The sequence below is a fragment of the Hyperolius riggenbachi genome, chromosome 2 (assembly GCF_040937935.1).
Source record: "Hyperolius riggenbachi isolate aHypRig1 chromosome 2, aHypRig1.pri, whole genome shotgun sequence".
NCBI lineage: Eukaryota > Metazoa > Chordata > Amphibia > Anura > Hyperoliidae > Hyperolius > Hyperolius riggenbachi.
Window position 1 is genome coordinate 145,671,583 of NC_090647.1, and position 22,660 is coordinate 145,694,242.

Here is a 22,660-nt window from a genome sequence, read left to right on the forward strand (position 1 = left end):
AGTTAGAAGTGAATGTGAGTGTTTTGCAAGGACAATAGCTTTTGTGTTGGTCTTTGTATCTTGTGTACAGTTTGGTGAAAATGGAGCTGGCACAGAAGTATGTTAGAGACCATGCCACGGTTGATGTGAATACATCTGCAAATGAATCACAGGAGCAACAGTTTGCTTCATTGGTAGAAAAATGTGAGAAATGTAATAATGGATTGCAGCAGACATATTTTGGAAAGAAAGTACAGAAGGTAAAGCTTGCAAATGAAATTTCGATTTTACTTAGGATGAGGGTCATATCAGAGCAGAGAGCGAGAGATTGGGCTGCAGACAGACAGCAAATCAGAAAGGACTTGGATAATTTTAAGGATAATTTGGTAGTTATGGCAGATTCATCAAGAGCCGATTTGCAGGAGTTGAAATTAGAGGCAGATGATTGGAAGGAAAGGAATAGTGAATTGGAGAAACAAATAGAACAGCACAAGGTCAAATGCACCTCAAATGAAACCTTAATTCACTCACTCAATGATAAATTAACCCAGATGCAAGAGCTGGTTGCCTCTTTAAAAAGAGAACTGTTACATACCAACTCATTGTTGATACAGAAGGAGAATAACATCTTATCAATATGTGAACAAAAAGCAAAAACTTGTGAGTCTGCAAATGTCTGCACTATTACTGATGACAGTACCTGCAGTGGGGTACAACTAGCAGATGTGTCCAGCCCTACTGTGCTAACAATTCAGGACAAACTGCGCTTATGTCAGATTCTGGGCGATTTTGATTCCCTAGAATCGCCTGTGAGGTTATCTAGTCAATTTGAGGCAGTGGTATGTCAGTACAGTCTAAATGATGAAGATGCATGTGCACTTTTACGGGCCTGGTTGCCGGGGCCCTTAGCCACTCGCATAGTTCTGGAAAATGGTGGTTGTGTAGCAGATGCAGGAGGTAGGAGACAGGAAGTACAGCGTGTATTGGGAAGCCGTGATGAAAGAGGCGTGCAAGCGTTGGCAAGCATGAGGTTCATGAAAGGAATGAATCCTGTAATATTTTGTCATGAGTACATTTCAATGTATAGAGTGGTCCATAATTGCCAAAATATATCATCTGATGATGGGGAGTTGCTATATTCCATGGCAAATAAGTGTATGGTAAGCCACCCAGTTAAACTTGCTCTTAAAAATGCCATCACGTATCAACAATTTATTAATATACTGAGGGATTGTTGTGAGGAGGGCAATGAGGGAGAGACATCCAATGTATCTGTGGCATATAAAGGTACACAGAGAAACATTTTCCGATGTTACCGATGTCATAGACCTGGCCACATAAAACGATATTGCAGAAGCCACAAAGTTAAAAATAGACACACCAGCAATATCTCCAATTGTGTAAGCACCGTATCCCCTCACGATCATGAAAAACATGAGAACGTTGGTGCATTTCAGGGCCCAGATAAGCTGGAAAACGGAATCGGAAATCATGGCCAGCAAGCGAAACCTAAACAATATTCTAGTTTTGCATACGGTGCCAATGCACAGCAAGGACATTGGCCAAACATTCCAATTTATGCCCCGCTAGCCAGTATGCCATATTGGCTAATCTGTAGTTTGTCAAACATTGCAATCCCTTTTTTCTTGGGATATATGGCAGAGTGTTCAAAAATTAATGTGTAATAATGTATGGCAAATGAAATACAATCTGTTGTATCAACAGGTTTGCAGTATAGGGGTAACCTAACAGATTGTGAAGTAACAATGGTGTCTTAATGTGAGGATATTAACATAATTATGCTTTGTTTTTCAGATATCTCTGAAAGGAAATGTATGTGGTAAAAAAAAAATTCAAGCCATCTAACATTTGATTATGTTGTATTCATGTATTGTGTTTTTCTTTCTCTCCTCTTTAGCCAAGGGCATCTACATGGAATTTGGTTAGGATCAGGGTGCACCCATTCTAAATTATAGAGGTTAACAATTAGTCTGCAGAAAATACCATGAGCTCATGAGTTAAAATCCTAATTGTTTGCAAACAATTAAACAATAGAAGGTTTAATGAGTGAAACTGAAGTAAAGGTGGTTAACAGTTAACTTGTACTGTATTGTTGTTGTTTCTTGTATTTCTTGTTTCTATGGACACAGATGGCCCAGTACTGAAGACAATGAACTCCAAAGGATATCAGCATCTCTGTGTCAATGTACTAATTGTACAGACCTGTGTGTAACTAACTTATGTGTGTGTCCTGAAATAGGCCTGTTTCTGTGTGTTTGTTTGTTGGTTTGATTAGGAACAACCAAAGGGTTGTAATTTTTTTTTTTACTCTCCCTGTTCAGTTTTTGGATAATTTGATAATTTCATTTTCACAATATATTTTTTGCTTTTCAGTTGTGGGGATTTTTGTTGCTTCCCCAAACACCATTTTTTTTTTTTTTTAGTTTTCATTTTTTCACTTTTGTGGGTTTTCTCTTTACATAGAAGTATTGACAAAGTGGTACCTATGCTTTGAGGTACCAAAGGGGGGGGATATATACAAGATATTGAAGGCAGGAGTAAACACAGCTATGGAGGCTATTTGCCTATTTATATGTTCATAAGAAGTACTCAAATGCAATTGTACTGTTACGAATAAACCTCTTAAGTTTATAATTTAATCTACAATCAAGGGAAGTAATGGAAAGGGTTGCCATACACATCGATTTTCTCAGTTATTTCCTTGCAGATTCAGCTGCTAGGAATCGATTCCCCAAATGTCAGATCAATTTTGGCGATTGAATAAATCGATAGGACAGGTTGGAAAGTTAAAAACAATCAGGAGCAACAACTTTGGCGAATTAAGGGCCAATAACCTTGCACTGCATTGGGCACCGCAAATCTGCAATATGATCGATTAATACTAGATTCCCAGCTGGAATCTATTGGGAATTGATGGGCAGTGGTTGGTAGGAATCGAGTTATTCTGAATCGATAATTTTCCGAAAGGAATTGATCGTTTTGGAACATTGGATGGAAATCTATAGGTGTATGATCAATTTACATTATTTAAGATTAAAGAGTTTGTTCTCTTGTGGGAGGTATTGTCAGATATGTTATATTTTCCTGCGAGCTCTTGCACACTACATGCAATTCCGATTGGCAGTTTTGGGACGCGATTTTACGTGCGATTGTGGGTCGCGATTGTGAGTCGGTACTGCATGCCGAGGTTTTTTTCGTATGCGTTTTTCTGCGTAGGTCGACAGCGCCCAGTAAAAATCGGAATTGCAAATCAGATTGGCAGTGTGCAGGGGGCCGCAGAGATAGTAACACACAGCAGTAGTGGAGATATTTATTTTCTTTTATTGGGATTTATAAGGAAAGGGGGATGGTTTCTACACTAGAATGCCTTCCCAAATAGTCCCCTCCCAGGTTGGAAGGCTACAGAGAGTATTCTCATTGTTATGTAGGGTGTGGGATAGTTTCATTGACACAGATATTGTAGAAGGACTCATCAAAGGAAGTGAATGGGTAGTTAGCCCACAGGGATGAGGTGAAGTCTACAACCAAAAAGAATGTATGTAAATTCACACAATTGAATGGTTAACAAAAGTAGCCAGAGGCAGAGCTTCAAAGAAGCCAGTGGAAATTACCACCAACAATGGTTTATTATTAAATAGCTGGGCATCACCAGCCATTTGTATTTTGTTAGAAGATAAATTAAGCTTTGAAGGTGGATAAAGCCTGAACAGCAGGCGTACTCTTTGGGTGTAAAACCTTTATCCAGGTAATTTAATAATCAGGCCCACCCTTTCAGTATACAGTGGGGGTGGCTAACCTCTGGTAATGTAATGTCCGGACACCAATGATATAGAATCAAGGTACTGATAATTGATTAGAAGTTAAGCTTTTTTGTTTCATCTATATATATTTGGTGCCTAATCCACTGAAAACAAGACAATGTAGGTAATGTAGTGTAAATGTGTTTTGCAGCAAGATTAGTCGAGTACTGACTTAGTTACATGAATACCGCATGACCTACAATGGTACAATAGATAGTTTTCTTGTATTATATTTTCATGTGCACAACCTACCTACACAAACAAACTCATTGAGATATATATTTGGTTGCAATGGATAATCCATGGGTATGATGTGTCTTTGTCATAAAGGTATACATTGATGCCAATAAACTTGCAGAACAAACTAAGGTTCACATGATAAGATATTGCGATCGGGTAAATCCAGGTGATGCATATATGGTATGATGTTGTATATTCACCCTTACAATTAATGCCAGGTCAATGTACTGATTAGGTGTGAGTGGGAATGAATGTTGGGTTCCTGCTTGGTGGCCCATGGATCGTGGTCACAGGAAATGGAGGCCCGTTAACCACGGAACTATGTTTTGTTGCGCTACCCGAGATAGCTGTTTGAGCAAGCGCAGTGGAGGGCCTTAGTCCCTCTGGCAATGTTTTTGGGACTCAATGTAGCTGTACAGCACCTACCGAAGATATAACCCGACTGGTGTCACGGCAGGGAGTGTGGTATCATGTAGTCACAAAAGGGAGATATGTTGGAGTTGAAAGTTATTTCAGATGTGCCTACATGGATTGAACTTTGTATGCTATACACAGTGAATCTAGTTGATCAGCTGGGGCCGTGTGCAAAGCCTGTGTTTCATAAAGGACTTTTTACAACCACACACATCTGCATATGAGTAAATAACACAGCAAAGACAATGGCCTCAGACACTGACCCCAGCCCCCGCAAATGGCCATTGAGGGACTGGCTACAACCACACCAACAGTTTCCTCTCCTCCCCCCAGCTGCTAAGGGCAGGAACTATTGATGTATAAGACAGAGGAGGAGTCTCTTTACCTGTGATGTCCAGATATAAGACAATGCTGGGGATTATATCTCTCTCTCTCTTGGAATGCTGTTGCTATGGACTGTGGAACAGAATAGGGGCTCAGCTAATGGAAGTGTGTGACTGTGCATAGGGTATATAGAGCCATTATGTGAGTCACATAGTTTGTATGATCTAACTTGTACATATGTATAATTGTAAATAAACCCCTTTCATTTAACCCCTTTGAAACGACCTCAAGTGTCTGGTCATTAACATAGAAATAAGTTAACATAAGCTAGAGCACATTCTACAAGAACAAACAACATAATTATTCCATAGTCAGGAGAATGTACCTATTTGAACTTGCAGTCTTTTATTTCCAAAGCCAAGAAGTAGTTTTTCACTGATTGCGATTTTGGGAGTGATTGCAATTTTTGTTTGTAGTGATTGCAATTTTTGGAGTGATTTCTGGATTAGGAATGCAGGGTTTAGGTCATTAACAGTGGCTGACCAGCAATAAACTGATGTAGCAGAGGATTCTGGGATTGGCATTTCACCTAAGTCCAGGAGGAAGTAAGGGAGATGCAGAGAATTCAGGCTGCAGGCAGCCGCGGACCAAGAAAAATGTTCTAGTTTGACATGTGACCTATCTCTAACAAGTCCAGCCACCCCTTCTGATTTTTTCCCCCCAAGGCCGTGGCCTTCCCCGAAATCTAGCCCTAGGAGCAGGTTAGTGAAAGAGAATATACTTAGCAGCGGGACAGGTTAGTGTAAAGATGAGGTTAGTGTGAGAGAATGTTTTTTTTAGCAATGGAGCAGGTTAGTGTAAGGGTAACAAGAATTGTTCCAAAGGGTATTGCGCTCAGATCACCAGGACAACAGGCACTATATATGCTGCTCCACCTGTAACTTCAGGTAAATTGTGCAATCAGTGTAAGGAGAGAGGAGCACTCTATATAGTGCATTAAATGTGTTTTATTAGCCACTGTAAAATAATAAAACTTACAAGATGCTGAAGTTATCCAAGCATATCGATAAAAGGAGGCTGAAGGATCCCTTCTTTCCAATCGCTACCTCACTCGCGTGCCGTGGCCAGTGGCGCAGGTGTCCGGATCTCCGTAGGACCAGTAATGACACTGCTGGCACACATCAGATAGGTCCCGCCCACAGCCACTCATCCTATGGAGATCTGTTCACCCATGCCTCTAACCACGGCCTGCGAGGGAGCGATTGGCAAGAGGCAATCCTTCTGCCTCCTTTTATTACAAACAAATACAGAACATTTATATCGCACTTTTCTCCTGGCGGCCTCAAAGTGCCAGAGCTGCAGCCACTAGGACGTACTCCAGGGGCGTTTCTAGGGTCCCTGGAGATCAGTGGCACCTGTGGGCACCAGGAGGGGCAAAAAATGGGCGTGGCCATGCGGTGAGTGGGCGTGGCCATGGGTGGGGCCAAATGTACATGAACTTAGCAGCGGTGTAAGCTACGGATAACGGGCCTGCCCATCGAAATATTGGACGGAGCCCCCTGTCCTTTATTTCGATCATTTACAATCAGTATAGGCATAGATCAAAGATGTATACGCACATACAATTTTGATTGGTCAATCACTGACCCCCAATTTCCCACCCCCGTGCAGTAAGTGGGCCAACAGACAATGAATTTTATGAACAGAGCTAAAATTGGCTAATCAAAATTGTATGTGTGTACCAGGCTTTACAGCTAATACTGTACATACTGAAAGTAGCAGGGATCAGCATACAATACAGCTGGTTTACAATCAATAAAGGCACAGAGTAACACCTTACACTGTACACACTGGAGGTAAATCAGCACACAGTGCAAGCACTAGAGAACAGCGTATACTGTACATACTGTAGGCAGCAGAATTCAGCACACTGCAGCTAGCGTGCCAAAAATATGACGATCACGTTGTGTGGCGTGCTTATCGCGCCGCACCAAAAAATGGGTGGGCCATGGACCAGAATATAGGTGTGGTAACGGGTGGAGACAAATTTACATGAACCTAGCAATGGTGGGACATCAGATTAGGACAGTGGTGGCGAACCGTTTGGAGGCCGAGTGCCCAAACTGCAACCTTAAGTCACTTACCGGTATCTATCGCAAAGTGGCAACAGCAATTTAAACTAAATACTGTACAAACGTTTTAACTCATACATGAACATTATGGAAAATCCAAGTTGAAAATAAACTGTGAAGATAAACAATTTCATCCATCCTACTCCTGAAAAATGTATTCAATTTTTTAGAACCTCCCAGTTTTATTTTCTGTTTTAAAACGCTAAAAAAGTAGGTTTAATGCTATTGTCTCATATGATAAGGATTCAGCTTTTCCCATAGTCTCGCAGTTAGCAATCATGTGACCCCCAACAAGACATATTCAGCAATCATGAGGCCCCCAACAAATCAGGAGGCCCCCAACAAGACAAATTCAGCAATCATGAGGCCTCCAACAAATCATGAGGCCCCCAACAAGACAAATTCAGCAATCATGAGGCCCCCAACAAGACAAATTCAGCAATCATGAGGCCCCCAACAAATCATGAGGCCCCCAACAAGACAAATTCAGCAATCATGAGGCCCCCAACAAATCATAAGGCTCCCAACAAGACACATTCAGCAGTCATGAGGCACATAAATAGACAGCATTTCACATAAATAGGCAGAATGCCCCCTTAATATGGTAGCCCCCCCAAGTTAGGTAGTGAGTGACAGGGACCCCCAGGTTAGCTAGTGAGTGACAGGCGCCTCCAGTTAGGTAGTGAGTGACAGGGACCCCGATAGTGAGTGACAGGGAGCACCTTTAGGTAGTGAGTGAGTGCCAGGGAGCCCCTTTAGGCAGTGAGTGAGTGCCAGGAAGCCCCTTTAGGCAGTGAGTGAGTGCCAGGAAGCCCCTTTAGGCAGTGAGTGAGTGCCAGGAAGCCCCTTTAGGCAGTGAGTGAGTGCCAGGAAGCCCCTTTAGGCAGTGAGTGAGTGCCAGGGAGCCCCTTTAGGCAGTGAGTGAGTGCCAGGGAGCCCCTTTAGGCAGTGAGTGAGTGACAGGAAGCCCCTTTAGGCAGTGAGTGAGTGACAGGAAGCCCCTTTAGGCAGTGAGTGAGTGACAGGGAGCCCCTTTAGGCAGTGAGTGAGTGACAGGGAGCCCCTTTAGGCAGTGAGTGAGTGACAGGGAGCCCCTTTAGGCAGTGAGTGAGTGACAGGGAGCCCCTTTAGGGAGTGAGTGAGTGACAGAGAGCCCCTTTAGGGAGTGAGTGAGTGACAGGGAGGCCCTTTAGGGAGTGAGTGAGTGCCAGGGAGCCCCTTTAGTGAGTGAGTGCGTGCCAGGGAGCCCCTTTAGGGAGTGGGTGCGTGCCAGGGAGCCCCTTTAGGGAGTGGGTGCGTGCTAGGGGAGCCCCTTTAGGGAGTGAGTGAGTGCCAGGGGAGCCCCTTTAGGGAGTGAGTGAGTGCCAGGGGAGCCCCTTTAGGGAGTGGGTGCGTGCCAGGGGAGCCCCTTTAGGGAGTGAGTGAGTGCCAGGGGAGCCCCTTTAGGGAGTGAGTGAGTGCCAGGGAGCCCCTTTAGGGAGTGAGTGAGTGACAGGGAGCCCCTTTAGGGAGTGAGTGACAGGGAGCCCCTTTAGGGAGTGAGTGACAGGGAGCCCCTTTAGGGAGTGAGTGAGTGCCAGGGAGCCCCTTTAGGGAGTGAGTGAGTGCCAGGGAGCCCCTTTAGGGAGTGAGTGAGTGCCAGGGAGCCCCTTTAGGGAGTGAGTGCGTGCCAGGGAGCCCCTTTAGGGAGTGAGTGAGTGACAGGGAGCCCCTTTAGGGAGTGAGTGAGTGACAGGGAGCCCCTTTAGGGAGTGAGTGAGTGACAGGTAGCCCCTTTAGGGAGTGAGTGAGTGACAGGTAGCCCCTTTAGGGAGTGAGTGAGTGAGTGACAGGGAGCCCCTTTAGGGAGTGAGTGAGTGCCAGGGAGCCCCTTTAGGGAGTGAGTGAGTGCCAGGGAGCCCCGTGAGTGAGTGAGTGAGTGAGTGAGTGACAGGGAGGCCCCCTCTCTAGCCGCCGCCGCTCCCCCCCCTACCTCTCAGCAGACCTCAGGATCAGCGGCGACCCGACCAGATGTACGAGCGGGCGCTGGACGCACCCGCTCGATATGCGGAAGTGATGTCACTTCCGCATATCAGTGCGGGCGCTGGGTCCTAGCGCCCGCACGATTGGTCGCCGGCTCGCCGCCTGATCCTGAGGTCTGAGACGCGGCGGCGGCGGCTGGAGGGAGCCGCTGACAGAGGGGGCAGCGGCGGCCGGGAGATCCGTGGCACCCCAGGAAAGATTGGGGGCACGTGCTCCCCTAAAACAGGGCTAGCGACGCCCCTGACGTACTCTATAAGCAGTAGCAGTGTTATGTAGACTTGCCCAAAGTCTCCTACTGAATAGGTGCTAGCTTATTGAACAGGCAGAGCTGAGATTTGAACCCAGGCCTCTTGTGTCAGAGGCAGAGCCCTTTTAAACTATCCGTATGCTTGAATAAATGCAGCATCTTGTAAGTTTTATTCTTTTACCGCAGCTGATAAAACACCTTACCTGTAAGTGTAAGGTTAGTGTTAGCGTATATATTTAGCAGTGTAGCAGGTTAGTGTATGGGTAGGGCTAGTCTGAGGGTATATTTTAGTTTCAAAAGATTTTATTGACAATAAAGTCATTTAGCACATTAACAGAATAAACATCATTTTGTTCCCCATGTATGGAGCAATCTTACAAAGAGTAACACAGATTACATATAAAACATAGCACATTAAAGGATGTGAGCTGGACATAAAGGGCAATGAGGGTATAGTTTTAGCAGAGGAGCAGGTTAGTGTGAGGAAATATATTAAGCTGTGGAGCAGGATAGTGTACGGCCGGTTTCACACCAGAAACCAGCATTTTTGTTGTGGTGCAATTGCATCGCACAGCAACGTCAAAAACAGCCTTCAGAGATTACTGCCGCAATGCGCGGTAATCTCACTTCAGGTTGCAAGCCAAGCAAGAAGTGAGACTCTCTAGTGCTTACTTCCTGTGGTGGAAATATGAAGTGCACGGATGTGTATATACAAAATATGCTTTCATGCATGCGCGATGTAAACCCATATAAAATATTTTCCGCGCCATAGACTTACATGACTTCCAGTCGCCGTCAATAATGCACTGTAGTCCGCGCAGTAAATTCTATACTTGCCGCACACACGCGCCGCGATATCTTACACTCCATAGGTTTTCATTGCTTTAATGTTACCCTGGGGTAAAAAAGGGTAACACAATGCAATGAAAACGTCTCAGTATGAAAGGGGCTTTAAGGGTAGAGAAGTGTGAGGGATGTTGCAAAAATGATGCTGATGCAAATTGTGAGCTAACTTTATGCAGCTTTATGCATCTTGGAAATGGACCACTCAAAAGCAACTTCTGCTGTATTTGCTTGTTCAATTTCCAAACTATACATTTACATAAAATTTGCATGAACCCAGACTTATTTGCATCTAATTGACTATACCTGAGCCAGGGTACCAGCATCGACTTCTTACATACATTGTTTCTGTCCCTTTCTTTCCCTTTCTGAAAGTTTTGTAACTTAAACATAGCAGCTTTGATTCTGGTGTCTCGCTGAGCCTGTGTACTTGTATGCCATTCATACAAAGAGTAACATGCCGTGAAATTAGTGTCAGCAGTTGCTTTGAGAAAATGTTTACTACTTGTAATCCATTAGGCCAAGTACCCTGAATCTGTCTCTCACAGCAATAATAAAGCTCTTAATATTCCATGGAGTCGCCAGTTACACTAATCTAAGACCACAGTGACATATTTAGGAAAATTACCATGAAGTTTCCATGAAAATTCACTATGATATGGTTGCTTACTACAGTATTTGTGTGAGATTTCATTTAAAGGAGCATGCAACACATTGATTAGCTGCTGAAAAGTAACATTTGCATCAGATACCATTTTAAAATGCTTTGTCCTTATCATATAAAAAGTTACTTAGATTCCTTAAGCTGTCTGTGTATTCAGTTGTGTTGTAACATATGGATTGACGTTATTTCATGCAACAGTTTAAGTTTGTAAAATGTCTGACTTCCCATGGCAATATTATGGGTGTGCGAGCAGCTAACAGACACAGCGTTTCTGTCACGTGTTATCTGCTCACTCACCTATTGCTTTATATGCCATATAGATATTGTTTTGAATAGTTTAGGTGGCCACTAATGATCCAATTTCCCTAATACATAGCCAACCGATCAATAGAATCAATCTGTTTTTCGGATCAATGCAATTGACGGGATTAAGTACCTATTCACTTCCAAATAGTGGACCTGATCAGTCGTTTCCAAATGATCGTTCAGGAAATTGGACCATTAGTGGCCACCTTTATACATGTAAACTACTGCATAGTATAACACACATAAATCTATGTATTGCAGCCAGGGCTGGATTTACCATAAGGCACTGTAGGCACGTGCCTACAGGCGCCTGACGATGGAAAGGTGGCTCACTCCCCTCCCCGAGTACCTCCCTCCCTCATTCCCTATGCAGAGAACCAAGCAGAGCATAAACAAGACCCATTCCACTGACGAGATCTTCCTTCAGTCGGGGGCACCACTAGCTACTTTATACTGAGGGTACCTCTGGCTACCTAATGCTAAGGGACACCTGTAGAATTGTAAGGGAACTAAGGGAGAAGTGACAGCTAGGCCAGCCAGCCCACTTGCCAGTTGCCACACAGTTTGGTGGGGGCTTGTAGGTTCATGAAGGGGGAAGTCTAAGGTGCCAGGATATCTGTGCCTATAGGCTCCTGTGATGTAAATCCAAGCCTGATTGCAGCATAATGCTGCTTTGTGAATCAACCATATGATGTGGTCAGATACTTGACTGGCAGATCTAGAGACAACAGAATGTACGGGTTCTGAGGGTTTTAGTAAGAAGAAATTGATTTTCATTGTGGACATATTTGGGAGAGGGAGAACAATTTTGTTGAAGTATCGCTAAAGTTCATGGCACAACTCGGACACTGAACAGGCTGTTAGCAATGTTTCCGACCAGGTTACAAGTACAGGGAAAATGGATGCTTGAAACTAATTACAAAAATTGATTTACTGTAACTTTGAGGATACTTGTTTAAATGCTTTACTGCATTCTTTAAGGAGACGCCGTACAGTAACAAACAAACAAATGGCTTTACTTTGTTTCAAAGATGTCTGTTAATAAACTGTTTGCAAAGTCGATTCTAGAGCTTCAATAAACTTGTGTACGGAAAGGAGAGGTTTTCACAACTGATCATTAAAATAGCTTTTCTATCCCCATTAATCTAAAACGTTAAAGCATACCTGAATTGGAAATAAACTGATGAGATAAACAATTATATCTAATTGTACTTTCTAATATGGAACAGGTGGATTTGGCGTTCAGGGCAGAGCGCTGAACACTTGAGCTCAGCACCGCTATAGCTCTAATGCTATAGTGTGCACCCCACGTGAGGGTAATTTAGCGTTCCGGCAGTCACCGGACCCTGAATTACCTTCTCCCTCCGAGTTGCTATGACTTGGAGGGGGAATAGTATTAACCGCTGCCGGGAATTTGAATGGCTCGCCCTGTCCCCAACTCACCAGGGGCGGAATAATACATACGCTTAAGGCCTCTTGCACACTGCATGCATTTCAGATTCCGATTCCGCTTTTTAATCTGTTTTTACATCCGATTCCGATTCAGATTTTTAATCTTAACTGCATGCTGCGTTTTTTGATCCGTTTTTCTGTTGAATGTATTCAAGGAAAATCGGAAACGGAATCGGAATCGGAAACGGAATCGGAATCGGAATCGGAAAACGGATTTGCAGTGTGCAGGGAGCCTTAAATAGGATTTTCTCAGGCTCCCGCGGTTTTATTCTATCGTTAAAGGCTTAAAAAAGTAAGATTAACATTTTTAGTTTCTCAGCTGAATGATGACAGTTTTGGATGTTTTACGACCCCCATCGTCAACCATTGATTTTTTTTCTTTTATTCCCTTTATGAATTGTCGCTGCCCTGCAAGTGTTTTATAGCCTATAATCAGTTATCAATGAGAGATGCTAGTCCCACTGAGGCCCACCAGAGAGAGCCTGCCAGTCACAGTCCAGGAATTTAAGCCCTTACAGTGAGAGAAAGAAAAAAGGAACAGCCTTGTTACAATATATGTATGCTTGGCACTGTACATACGCATTTATCTCATGTCACATTCATTCAGGTGATCTTTAACATAAACTGTGCTTTTTTTAACTAAAGCTTGATGTTAAGGTGCCCATACACGATGTATGGGAGATCGACCAAGAGACAGATGTCTCTCTGATCGAATCTGAACAGAGAGAGATCTGTTGCCTGCCCATATACCACAGGCCGATTCCTGATCGATTTCATGCTGAAATTGATCCGGAATCAGCCTTGTGATGCTGCATTCAACGGCCTGATACTGCCCCTCAATGTTCAATGATACCCCCCCCCCCCCCGGTGCCCAGGGCACTATACATTACCTGTCCGTATCCGCCCCTCCATCCATACACGCGCCCCACGTGATTGTCGGAGTAATGTGGGTGCGTGTGTGATGTCACAAACATGCCCACATGTACGCCGTCAACAACGTGGGGCACGTGTATGGACGGGGGACGTGGCGGACGTGGAGAGGTAATGTATAGTGCACTGGGCACCGAGGGGAGCACATTGGGTGGATAGCGTTGGGGGTTATTGTCATGTTTATCGCCCGTCCCAATATCGCTCGCCATAACCGCTGCGCACGCCACGGACCACGACGGTCAAAAATCTTGCAGAATGTCCAATCGACCTTCTCGGCCCGGACATTGGTTGCATCATCTATCAGGCATGCACTTGGCGGCACCGATTTTCATCATATTTGATAATAATTAGCAAATCTGGTGGTCGATCGCCCACTAAGTTGCTAGGAGTATGGTCACCTTTACTGTTTTTACCTACTTCATAGTATTTTTTTCTCTTGCCTGGAATTGAAAAGGTATTTTGCCATTAAGATGAAAAAAAATGTTATCTCTGAAAGAAAACTCAGGAGAAAAGTTTACTGAATAAAGGCCTGAGGCCTCTTTTCCATGTGCACTGAATTCACCACCTGTCAGCTGCTCTTGTTCACTGGCCGGGGAAGGGGTTTGCTAATGCTTTGCATGACGGTGGACAGGCAGCCCCAATGGACTTACATCTACTTCACGCGTGACAAGAGATGGTTTTTGGCCGCTTGGTAACGCCTCTCCGTGTCAAATGTGACATGTGTGGTGTTACTAAACGCTACCATTGAGCTGCATGTAATTATAGCCAAAAGGCTCTTGTGGCCGCCAAGCGGAAGGCTGTACTAGAGAGCGGTTCAGACACTCTTGGAAAAGAGGCCTAAGTATCTTACATAACACTAATGAAAATACTTATTAGTAGACATGTGCTTCTTCCCTACAACATACTTACAATGCAGCTGGAAACAGGTGATAGGAGCCACTGCTACACCACACGCAAACAGATCAGAAGAAGACAGCAACTTAAGTGCCAGAAAGCCACCATACGCCTACAAGACAAAGGTTCCGTTAACAAAGGGAATTAGGAATCTATTATCAGGCTTCTATCTGGCACTGGAGGTCCTGTTCAGCATCACTTTGGTTGCGGTAACTGATCAGGAGTTAGTTAGCGGTAACCTCCAGTCGACTACTTTTTCATTTCAGGTGCCAAAATAAATACATAGCGATAGAAAATCCAGATTGCTTACACATCAAAATTAGATGAGATCAATGAAATGCTTATAGTTTAGAGCCCATGCAAATTATATGTGAATTTTATAAACATTTATGCAGCCTGGATTTGGGACAAAATCAGAAGATACTGCATTTGACCGGTATGATTCCAAGCAATTTGCATATAATAAATCTCAAATTTGTATGAGCTCAATATTATTCTCTTCTTGTTAATCATCTCTAATGTCACTGTGTAAGCAATAGCAATCTATCAACCTGGATTCTCTATCACTATATTACTGTAAGTATCTAAAAATAAAAAAACAATTTGCATAAGAATAACGAAAATTGCATGACTTCCAAAGTTATTAACTTCTCATTGACCATCTCTAAATGAGCCGCCTGGCTGTCTTCATATAGTTGTTTTTAGCCAATTACCCAAAACAAATTCACAACCAGTAAAATCATAGTGAGTATTCTTCATCTGCATACATGTTCTGGGACACTGGGACACAGAGACAAGGTTTATTGAAAGTGACTAGCTCTGCATGTCAGCCAGACAAATATCATTTTCAGAGGGAGAGGCCAACAACAGCCTGAATATGTTTTGTCAAATTATAGAGACCGACTGGATTGCAATACAGATACTGTAAAGGTAGTGATGAACACTCGAGTGGAATGGATAGATTGACTGTTGGAATTTCAGAAGTGGCATATTTGCTGATACCTCAATGAGTCCATGGGGAATGCTCAATATTCTCCCCTCAATCATCAAGAAACATTCCCAGACAGAGAATTGTTTCCCTTCCCACAGGCTTAGGGCCCAGTTCCACTACATCCACATCCGACCGGAGCGAATCAGCAGCGTTTCCCTGCATGCGGGGGGGGAGGGGGCTGTCTATCCCTGTATTGGCTTGTAACCGTGCCCTTTTCATGGATGAGTTCCCTTTGTACCAAATCTTAAGATTATGATGTACAGTGGGATGCGAAAGTTTCACCTGTGTATGTAGGTCATGGGTCACTGAGCTTACCAAGCCAATTTGAGTTCCAATAATTAGTTCTAAAGGTTTTAGAATCGATAAAATGACAACAGTGCCCAAATTTATGCACCTGCCTAATTTTATTTAAACAATTAGACTTTCTGTAAATCCAATAAACTTAATTTCACTCCTCAAATATCACTGTGTGTGTCTCCTATATGATATATTTAACTGACATTTTTTGTCGTAACAACCATCAATTTATACAGGAAAATTGTTACGATTAACAATGTTGCCCAAACTTTTGCATACCACTGTATCTGCAGTGGAATACATGCACATAGACATCTGTTATCTTTGGGTACCCATAGGGCACAGCTTGAATTTCTCCCAGCCAGCCAGAGCCTTCTCCAGTGGAACACACTTTTTAACAGCAAACTGAGTTGCCCAGTTCACCATCATTCCCAGTGCTTTTGCCCAGTATTCCAGGAAGGCTCAGTCACCCTCTATCTATGTAGTTGAATATAATAGCATATTCTATTCTCAGATATCACATATTAATTCCCATACAGACTGTCAAATGTTGATGAACAATCTTTATGCAGGGCCGGATTTCTGGAAAGGCCACAAAGGTCAAGGCCTAGGGCGATAAATTCAGCAGGGCGCAGGACTTGGAGAGATAAGAGGTCACATGTCAAAGTAAATCACTTCTGCTTTGCTCTATTCTGCCTGAATTCCAGAGATCCCTGCATCTCTCTCACCGCAGAGTGTGTGTGATGACAGCATCTGTTGTTATCTGAGGATCTTGTCCTTAGTATAATGAGCGGGGACATACAAGCTGCTGTGAGAAGAAAAATATATGGGCTCAAGTAGTAGAACTTTTGAGTTCAGATTCGTTTCTTTATGCAGCATTCAAGGACAGGAATTATCAGCTCTCCTCTCCCCCTGACTGATATTTATTACTTGGTCAGAGCTGTTAAAGACCTGAGACCTGTTGAATTTATGGTTTGTTTATCTTTCCTAAGGAATTACAGCAACATTCTCTCTGTGCTACAGTTTAACTCTTTCCTGACATGTTTTAGAAGCAGCAAAGCATTGTTCTGTGTTAGCCATCAGTGAAAGCAGGATGTTTTGAAACAGAATGACAACTGTATTACATTTATTTATATTTACAAAACAATGTATGCATCTCCTGCTGACTGTATGTCCTAACATCTTGTATACAGTAACACAGTCTGAAGATGGCTCATTAGCCAAAGGCTCACTGTTTTTCTTTTGGTTAGCCAATAAATATTATCATTCTATTACAAAACGTAAAAACTTCATGCTGACTGATTAAGATCTGTCTTAACTTGCCCTAAGTGCTAAATTGTCCCTGTGTAAAGTACACCTGAGCTTATGCTAGGTACACATGATGCAATTTTCTGACAGATTTACTGTCAGATCGACTATTTCCAACATGTCTTATCTGCTATCCGATAGAATTTCTGAATGATTTTTTTTCATAGAAATGAACGGAAAATTGATTGATCTGATTTCCAATCAATTTTTCAGACATTGGAAATAATTGATCTGACAGTAAATCTGTCAGAATTGCATCATGTGTACCTAGCATTACACTACATCTATGCCAGCGTGTGTAGTGTCGGATCCTTCTACTTGGGTTTCTCTCCTTTGCGCTGCACCATCACCTGTTTGTGGCTCTGACTGAAGCAAGTCGCACAGAGGATAAAGAAGCAGCGCATACTGTGTCCTCTCGGGCTTCTTGTTATTACGCACTCCTGTACTGATGTGCACAGCAGCCGAGGCTTGAAGTGCTATGGGTATGTGTACTTGACAAGTGCTGCTCATATATGAGCATCATTTCTGAATTATGCAAGCCCTGAACACTATCGGCTGCTGTGCATCCAGGCTGGAGTGCAAAATTACATGGAGGGGACAGAGCATGCACTGCTTCTTTGAACAGGGGGGGGGGGGGGCCCAAAGCAGCAAAACAGACAGGAGCCCATGTAACCCAGTGATCTCTAGTCAGAGTTGGACAGAATGGGGGGGGGGGGGGGGGCGGTTGGTGATAGCCGGCCTAGGGCGCTGGAAAGTACAAATCCGGCCCTGATCTCATATCTTGGTTAGGTGGACCTTTCATAGTCCTACAAATATGCATGAGCTATAGCTCAATTCTGAAGACTGTGGATAAAGTTCATGGTGTATCCTTTGTATTACGTCACTTTTTTTTCTAAAGAGCACATGATCCTCTATATCATATATGTTTAATTAACCATACATAGACGCTTGAATGCTGTGGTTTGTCTATCATTCCAAAGCTCAACTCCACAATAGGAGTTACAGTTGTTTTGGCCCAGTGCATGAGGCCTATGGCCTTGGTCAAGTAATATCTTCCCTCTGTACCCTCTACAAAGCCAACTTGTGCCACACATTTTGACAGGGTGAGCGTTTTCTTATTCACCGCACTAAGGGGAAGGTACAGAACAACTATTGTGGGAGCCTGCATTCATATTTATCTTTTGCAGTATTTGTCCTACTTTGAACATTAGCGTAAAGCTGGCCATACACTGGTTTATTATGGTTTGATATGCCAAGCCGATCAATCCCTATCCTATAGTGATTTATTCCTGTTCCAGACCGCAAACTCAGTGTATATAGATTTCAGCAGAAATCTATCAAACATTGATATTGCAAGTACAATGCTAAGGGTTATTGGTCCCCCCACCCCTCTCCCATTGCAATGAGATCTTCCAATATGACCAAGCAGACTTTCAAATTGAAAAACTGCACAAAAATCAATGGACAGTCAGTCAGTTACTGATAGATATGGTGGAGTAACATGTTACTGGCAGATTTGATCAAAGTGATCAAATTGGTCAGATCAAAAAAACTGATGCGTGTATGATCAATTTAATGCAGGGCATACACGGCACGTTGTATGCACCAGATCAAGCCAGCGGCTCGATCCCGGCACATCCCTGCTCGTCCGCGCGTGTGCACGGATCGATCGCCGCTCGTCCCCGCGGGAGCGGCTAATTAGCCGCTTGTTTCTGCCCATTGTTCTCCCCGCCGGTATCGAGCGCACTATCGATCCGGCCGGGTATCGGACAGGTTGGATCTTATCAATCGAGCCATCAGGCTCGATTGATAAGCCTCCCTCCTGTCCGTGTATGCCCAGCATAAGAACAATAATTAACACAGACAGCCTGACTTATGCCACTATGGCCTATATTGGGGATGATCTACAAAGCTTTTTCACCTGTTTTAATCTGTTTTCACCTTATCTTTGTTAAACTTTTAATCTCCCAAAGAGTAAACAAATAATAAGGTAAGAAAAGTAATACTGAAATGAAGGTAATCAGGAGCAACTTACTTTAAGTGATTATTTTGCTTGTAAATGTGCTGACATGTTATTTTTATTAATTAGGTGAAAAATAAGTATTTTATGAGAAGTTTTGTGAAATAACGCCATTGTAGCTGAACATATTTGCAACTGATATACTATGTAATTTAAATTATAACTAGTGATATGTACCGTACTTGAGGTCCCCTTTTGTTTGCAGCGTTAGGCCTCATTCACACTCGGGCACTTTCAGCCTTTGTTTTGTGCTTTGCTGGTCTCCGACGCTGCAGCAGCACACACCGTATGATTCTATGGAATTACTCACTGCTGTGATAGTGGCAAATTAGCAATTACCGCCGATCGCATGCAGTATTTTTGGGCGATTGCATTGTAATTTTCATTCACTGGAATGAGAATCGCAAAACCTAATTGTGGCAAAATCACTGAACATCTTAATGCAAAATTGCGCTCATAATGGCTAGGTGATTGCGCTCAAGATTTGCAGTTTCGAGTGGGAACTAATATGTTATCATTGGTATGCTCTGTGATCCTCCAGACTATAACAATGTGTACAAACATTGAAACAACAGTAAGATGACTTGTAACAGTGCAATTTCAAAATCAGGGACTGCAAACTCACTCTCCCCTTTTAGACTAGTGCAGTATAAACCAGTATTTTGCTGTGACACAAGATAAAGGGGAATAGTATTGTCTGCTTCCCATCCATAACTCAGTTAATAATTTAATTAAGTAGTCAAGTCAAGGTCAATAGAGAATAAAGACAAGTTTTATTGCTAGCTGGAGAAAGCAATCAATAGGTATTGATCTAAGAACAATACCAATTTGCCACAGTGAAATTATTATTTGTAAAACAAGAGTGTTCCTTTGGAGAGATGGCTGGGAATGTTCTAGGCAGAATGCTATAATGGTGGCAATAGATTAAGCAAATTTCTTAAAGTGTACCTTGTGACAAAATGTAATAAGATGAAGGTTGCCCCATGTAGATGGCAGAGTGTAGTCATCCATCATGCTATCCTGTCCTTCATCCTTATTAGTAGAGTGCAGTAATTCTCTCTATAAGGCTCCCATCAAATCCCATAATCAGAGCCGTCACTGGAGCCTGACCCTCCTTCAGAAGCAAGCGTTGGGTCTCAGTTCTGACAGTTGGGGTTGTCCAGATCACGGCACTATACTACTTGGGGCAACCTTCAGCTTATGGCATACAATGCCACTTCAGGTAAAGTTTAAGGTATCTATAGACATGAACTGACAGACAATGGCACTTATTGTCATTAGGTCATCAGTAGTTTCTGTATATTTCTCAGGCACACATCGCAGGCAAAGGGGATGTGACTTAATAGGTTAGGAATTCCTAACCAACCACTGTGGTTTGTCCCATGATCAACAGCACCATGTCTATGCACCACTCTCCATCCCCTCTATGTAGCTCAAACAGGACTTACTCAACTAAACGAAACATTTGCAGTCAACAATAAAAATCAGCTGGTGGCAGATGAACATTGCTCACACGTCCAATCATTCTCTTATATCTATGGCCAGCTTGACAGGAAATAAGAAGAAGGCGTGGTTGGTAGTTGGCACGTTGACGTCACTCAGCGCAACTTTCGGGTCCTTTTTTGGACCCCAAGCACAGCAACAGACCAAGTCTACTGTTATACTCCTGACTGCGGAAGCTGCCGGCTGGAGCTCCGCAGCAGTCGAGTAGGTCTGAATCGAATCTCTCCATCTCCCCAGGCCACGTACAGATGCCGCAGCTCCACTAGGACATTGATTGATTGTTGGAGCACGGTAAATTGGACTCAAAGACACGCTAATCGAGTGGAGCCATGAGTACCAGAAGATACACTCCTTCTATTGAATGCTGCTATTGTGCTGCTCTGTATAAACTGTGCAAGATATGAAACTGATTTAGGATTGCCAAAACACAAGTGGATTTTGATGTCCTATGCTATGTACACATGGATATTGGTGTTTGTATACATTTTATCTGGATTTAGGAGCCAGAAGGAGGCTCTATCTAAAGGAATATTGCAGGAGCGATCCCTGTGATCTGTCCAATTATATTAGATTGCTCGCAGGATAGTTTGCTAGACAGCTAAGGGTGTGTTTTCTAATGTTTGCTAGAGACATCTTTGACCATTTTTTACTGTGAATTTTATTCATTTAATTGATTTTATCCTAATAAAGTGAAGAATTTCTCTTTGCATAGTGTGCAGGAGTCCATGTATTTATATATTTCTCCTATTTTAGTAAGACTGTGGGTGTTTGCTTACTATCTCTCCTAGCAGCCTAATCACATTATTTGTACTACAGAGGAGCGCTGCAATTGCCTGATTTTAGGAAATAAGAAGTTGGACAATTGCTCATCCTTGAATAGAGATGATCAATTCCCTTATGCTGGGCATACACGGCACTTTCTTTCCTTATCAATCGAGCCACTGATGGGCTTGAGTGATAATATCCGACAGGTCCGATGACCTGCCGGATAGATTCCCCGCTTGATCCCAGCGGGGACAAGCGGGAATTGATCCGCCCGCACGCGCGGACAAGCAGGAATGTGCCGGCATCGAGCCAGCGGCTCGATCCGGCGCATAATTGCATCCAGAAACGTGCCGTGTATGCCCAGCATAAGATAATTTTTTCTGCAAGATTTATGCATGATGACCTGTAAGATCCATGCAGAAGCACAGGATTGATTTATCGAACATGACTCTGATTGTGATGTCATGAAGGATATTGGCTTCCTGTGAAGGGGTAACCCTCCATTCTTGACAGGATTATACATAAGGAGTGAAAGCTTCCATCCTTTTCCTCTATAAAGAAGGGAACAATAAACTCATACATAAAATGTATTTCATGTATTAATTAATGCTTGCCATGACAACTGGACAACATTCCCATAGCTTTACATAGCCAGGTTACCCAATTGGACCAGCCTGTATTAATATAATCAGCTAGTGGGATCCCAAAGTTGGTGGTTGGTGGACAGCATGCAGCTTCTGGAGTCATCTTTTGGTGTAGTAACCTTGCCATATGGAAGATAAGCAGATGCGACCTGCATGCGTAAAGCCTTTGACTGATTTCCTGCCACTCTACGGGTACCCAGTAGACCACACAAACATCAGATAAGTGAGGCTGCAGGACAAACCACCTTTATTTTATGTGTGCATTAATCTGCAGTTCACAGCAGTAACGTATGCAGAGGGCAACACAGCTTACTGCAGTCTCTTCACATAGTCCCCAAACATTTATATTCTGACAAGATCCAATTCATAAATATATTAATGTGTATGTCCAACCCAATGACTTTAGATGAGAACATTAATAAAGGAGATCAACAGACTTTCAATGTAGACATGTCTTTTATTTAACTTCTGAAGTCCCTTAAAGTCCTTTCTTTAACTTCTAAAGTCCCTTAAAGTGTACCCGAGGTGACATGCAGCATGATAAGATAAACATGTGTATGTACAGTGCAAAACATATTTATAACCAGGCTGTTTTACTTGTTTTATTTTGCTGCCTGAAAGAGTTAATTTCTAGGCATGGAAGTGACAGCTTCTGTCTTGTTTTTATCGTGTTGGGAATATAGGAAACGTCACTTATAATCAAATTAAAGCCATAAACGTTTTCCTGGCAGAATACAACTTCTGAGAGCAGAGGGAGATAGAAAAAGGCCAATAGTTAATGTATTTTAACTCTGGGACGCTCAATAGATGACCATTGAGCAGAGACAACAAAACATTCAATCTACTTTGTAAATGTTTAAATAT

At 43.0% G+C, this 22,660-nt stretch overlaps 2 protein-coding genes across 2 annotated transcripts in view; one reads left to right on the forward strand and one right to left on the reverse strand.

Annotated features, from left to right (window-relative positions):
- The window catches only part of LOC137544116 (inactive dipeptidyl peptidase 10-like), an 87,143-nt gene that overhangs the window by 46,435 nt on the left and 18,048 nt on the right, over positions 1 to 22,660 (reverse strand). Inside the window, exon 6 of the mRNA XM_068265186.1 lies at positions 14,284 to 14,380. Within this exon, the coding sequence (XP_068121287.1) occupies positions 14,284 to 14,380 (97 nt within the window). The remainder of the gene's footprint in view (positions 1 to 14,283; positions 14,381 to 22,660) is intronic.
- On the forward strand, positions 81 to 1,664 carry LOC137547480 (posterior protein-like). The gene has a single exon (XM_068271076.1). It carries the CDS (start codon positions 81 to 83, stop codon positions 1,662 to 1,664), a length of 1,584 nt encoding a protein of 527 aa, XP_068127177.1.

Excerpts from the sequence above, each read along its gene's own strand:
- LOC137547480 (XM_068271076.1), top strand. The coding sequence starts at position 81 with ATGGAGCTGGCACAGAAGTATGTTAGAGACCATGCCACGGTTGATGTG.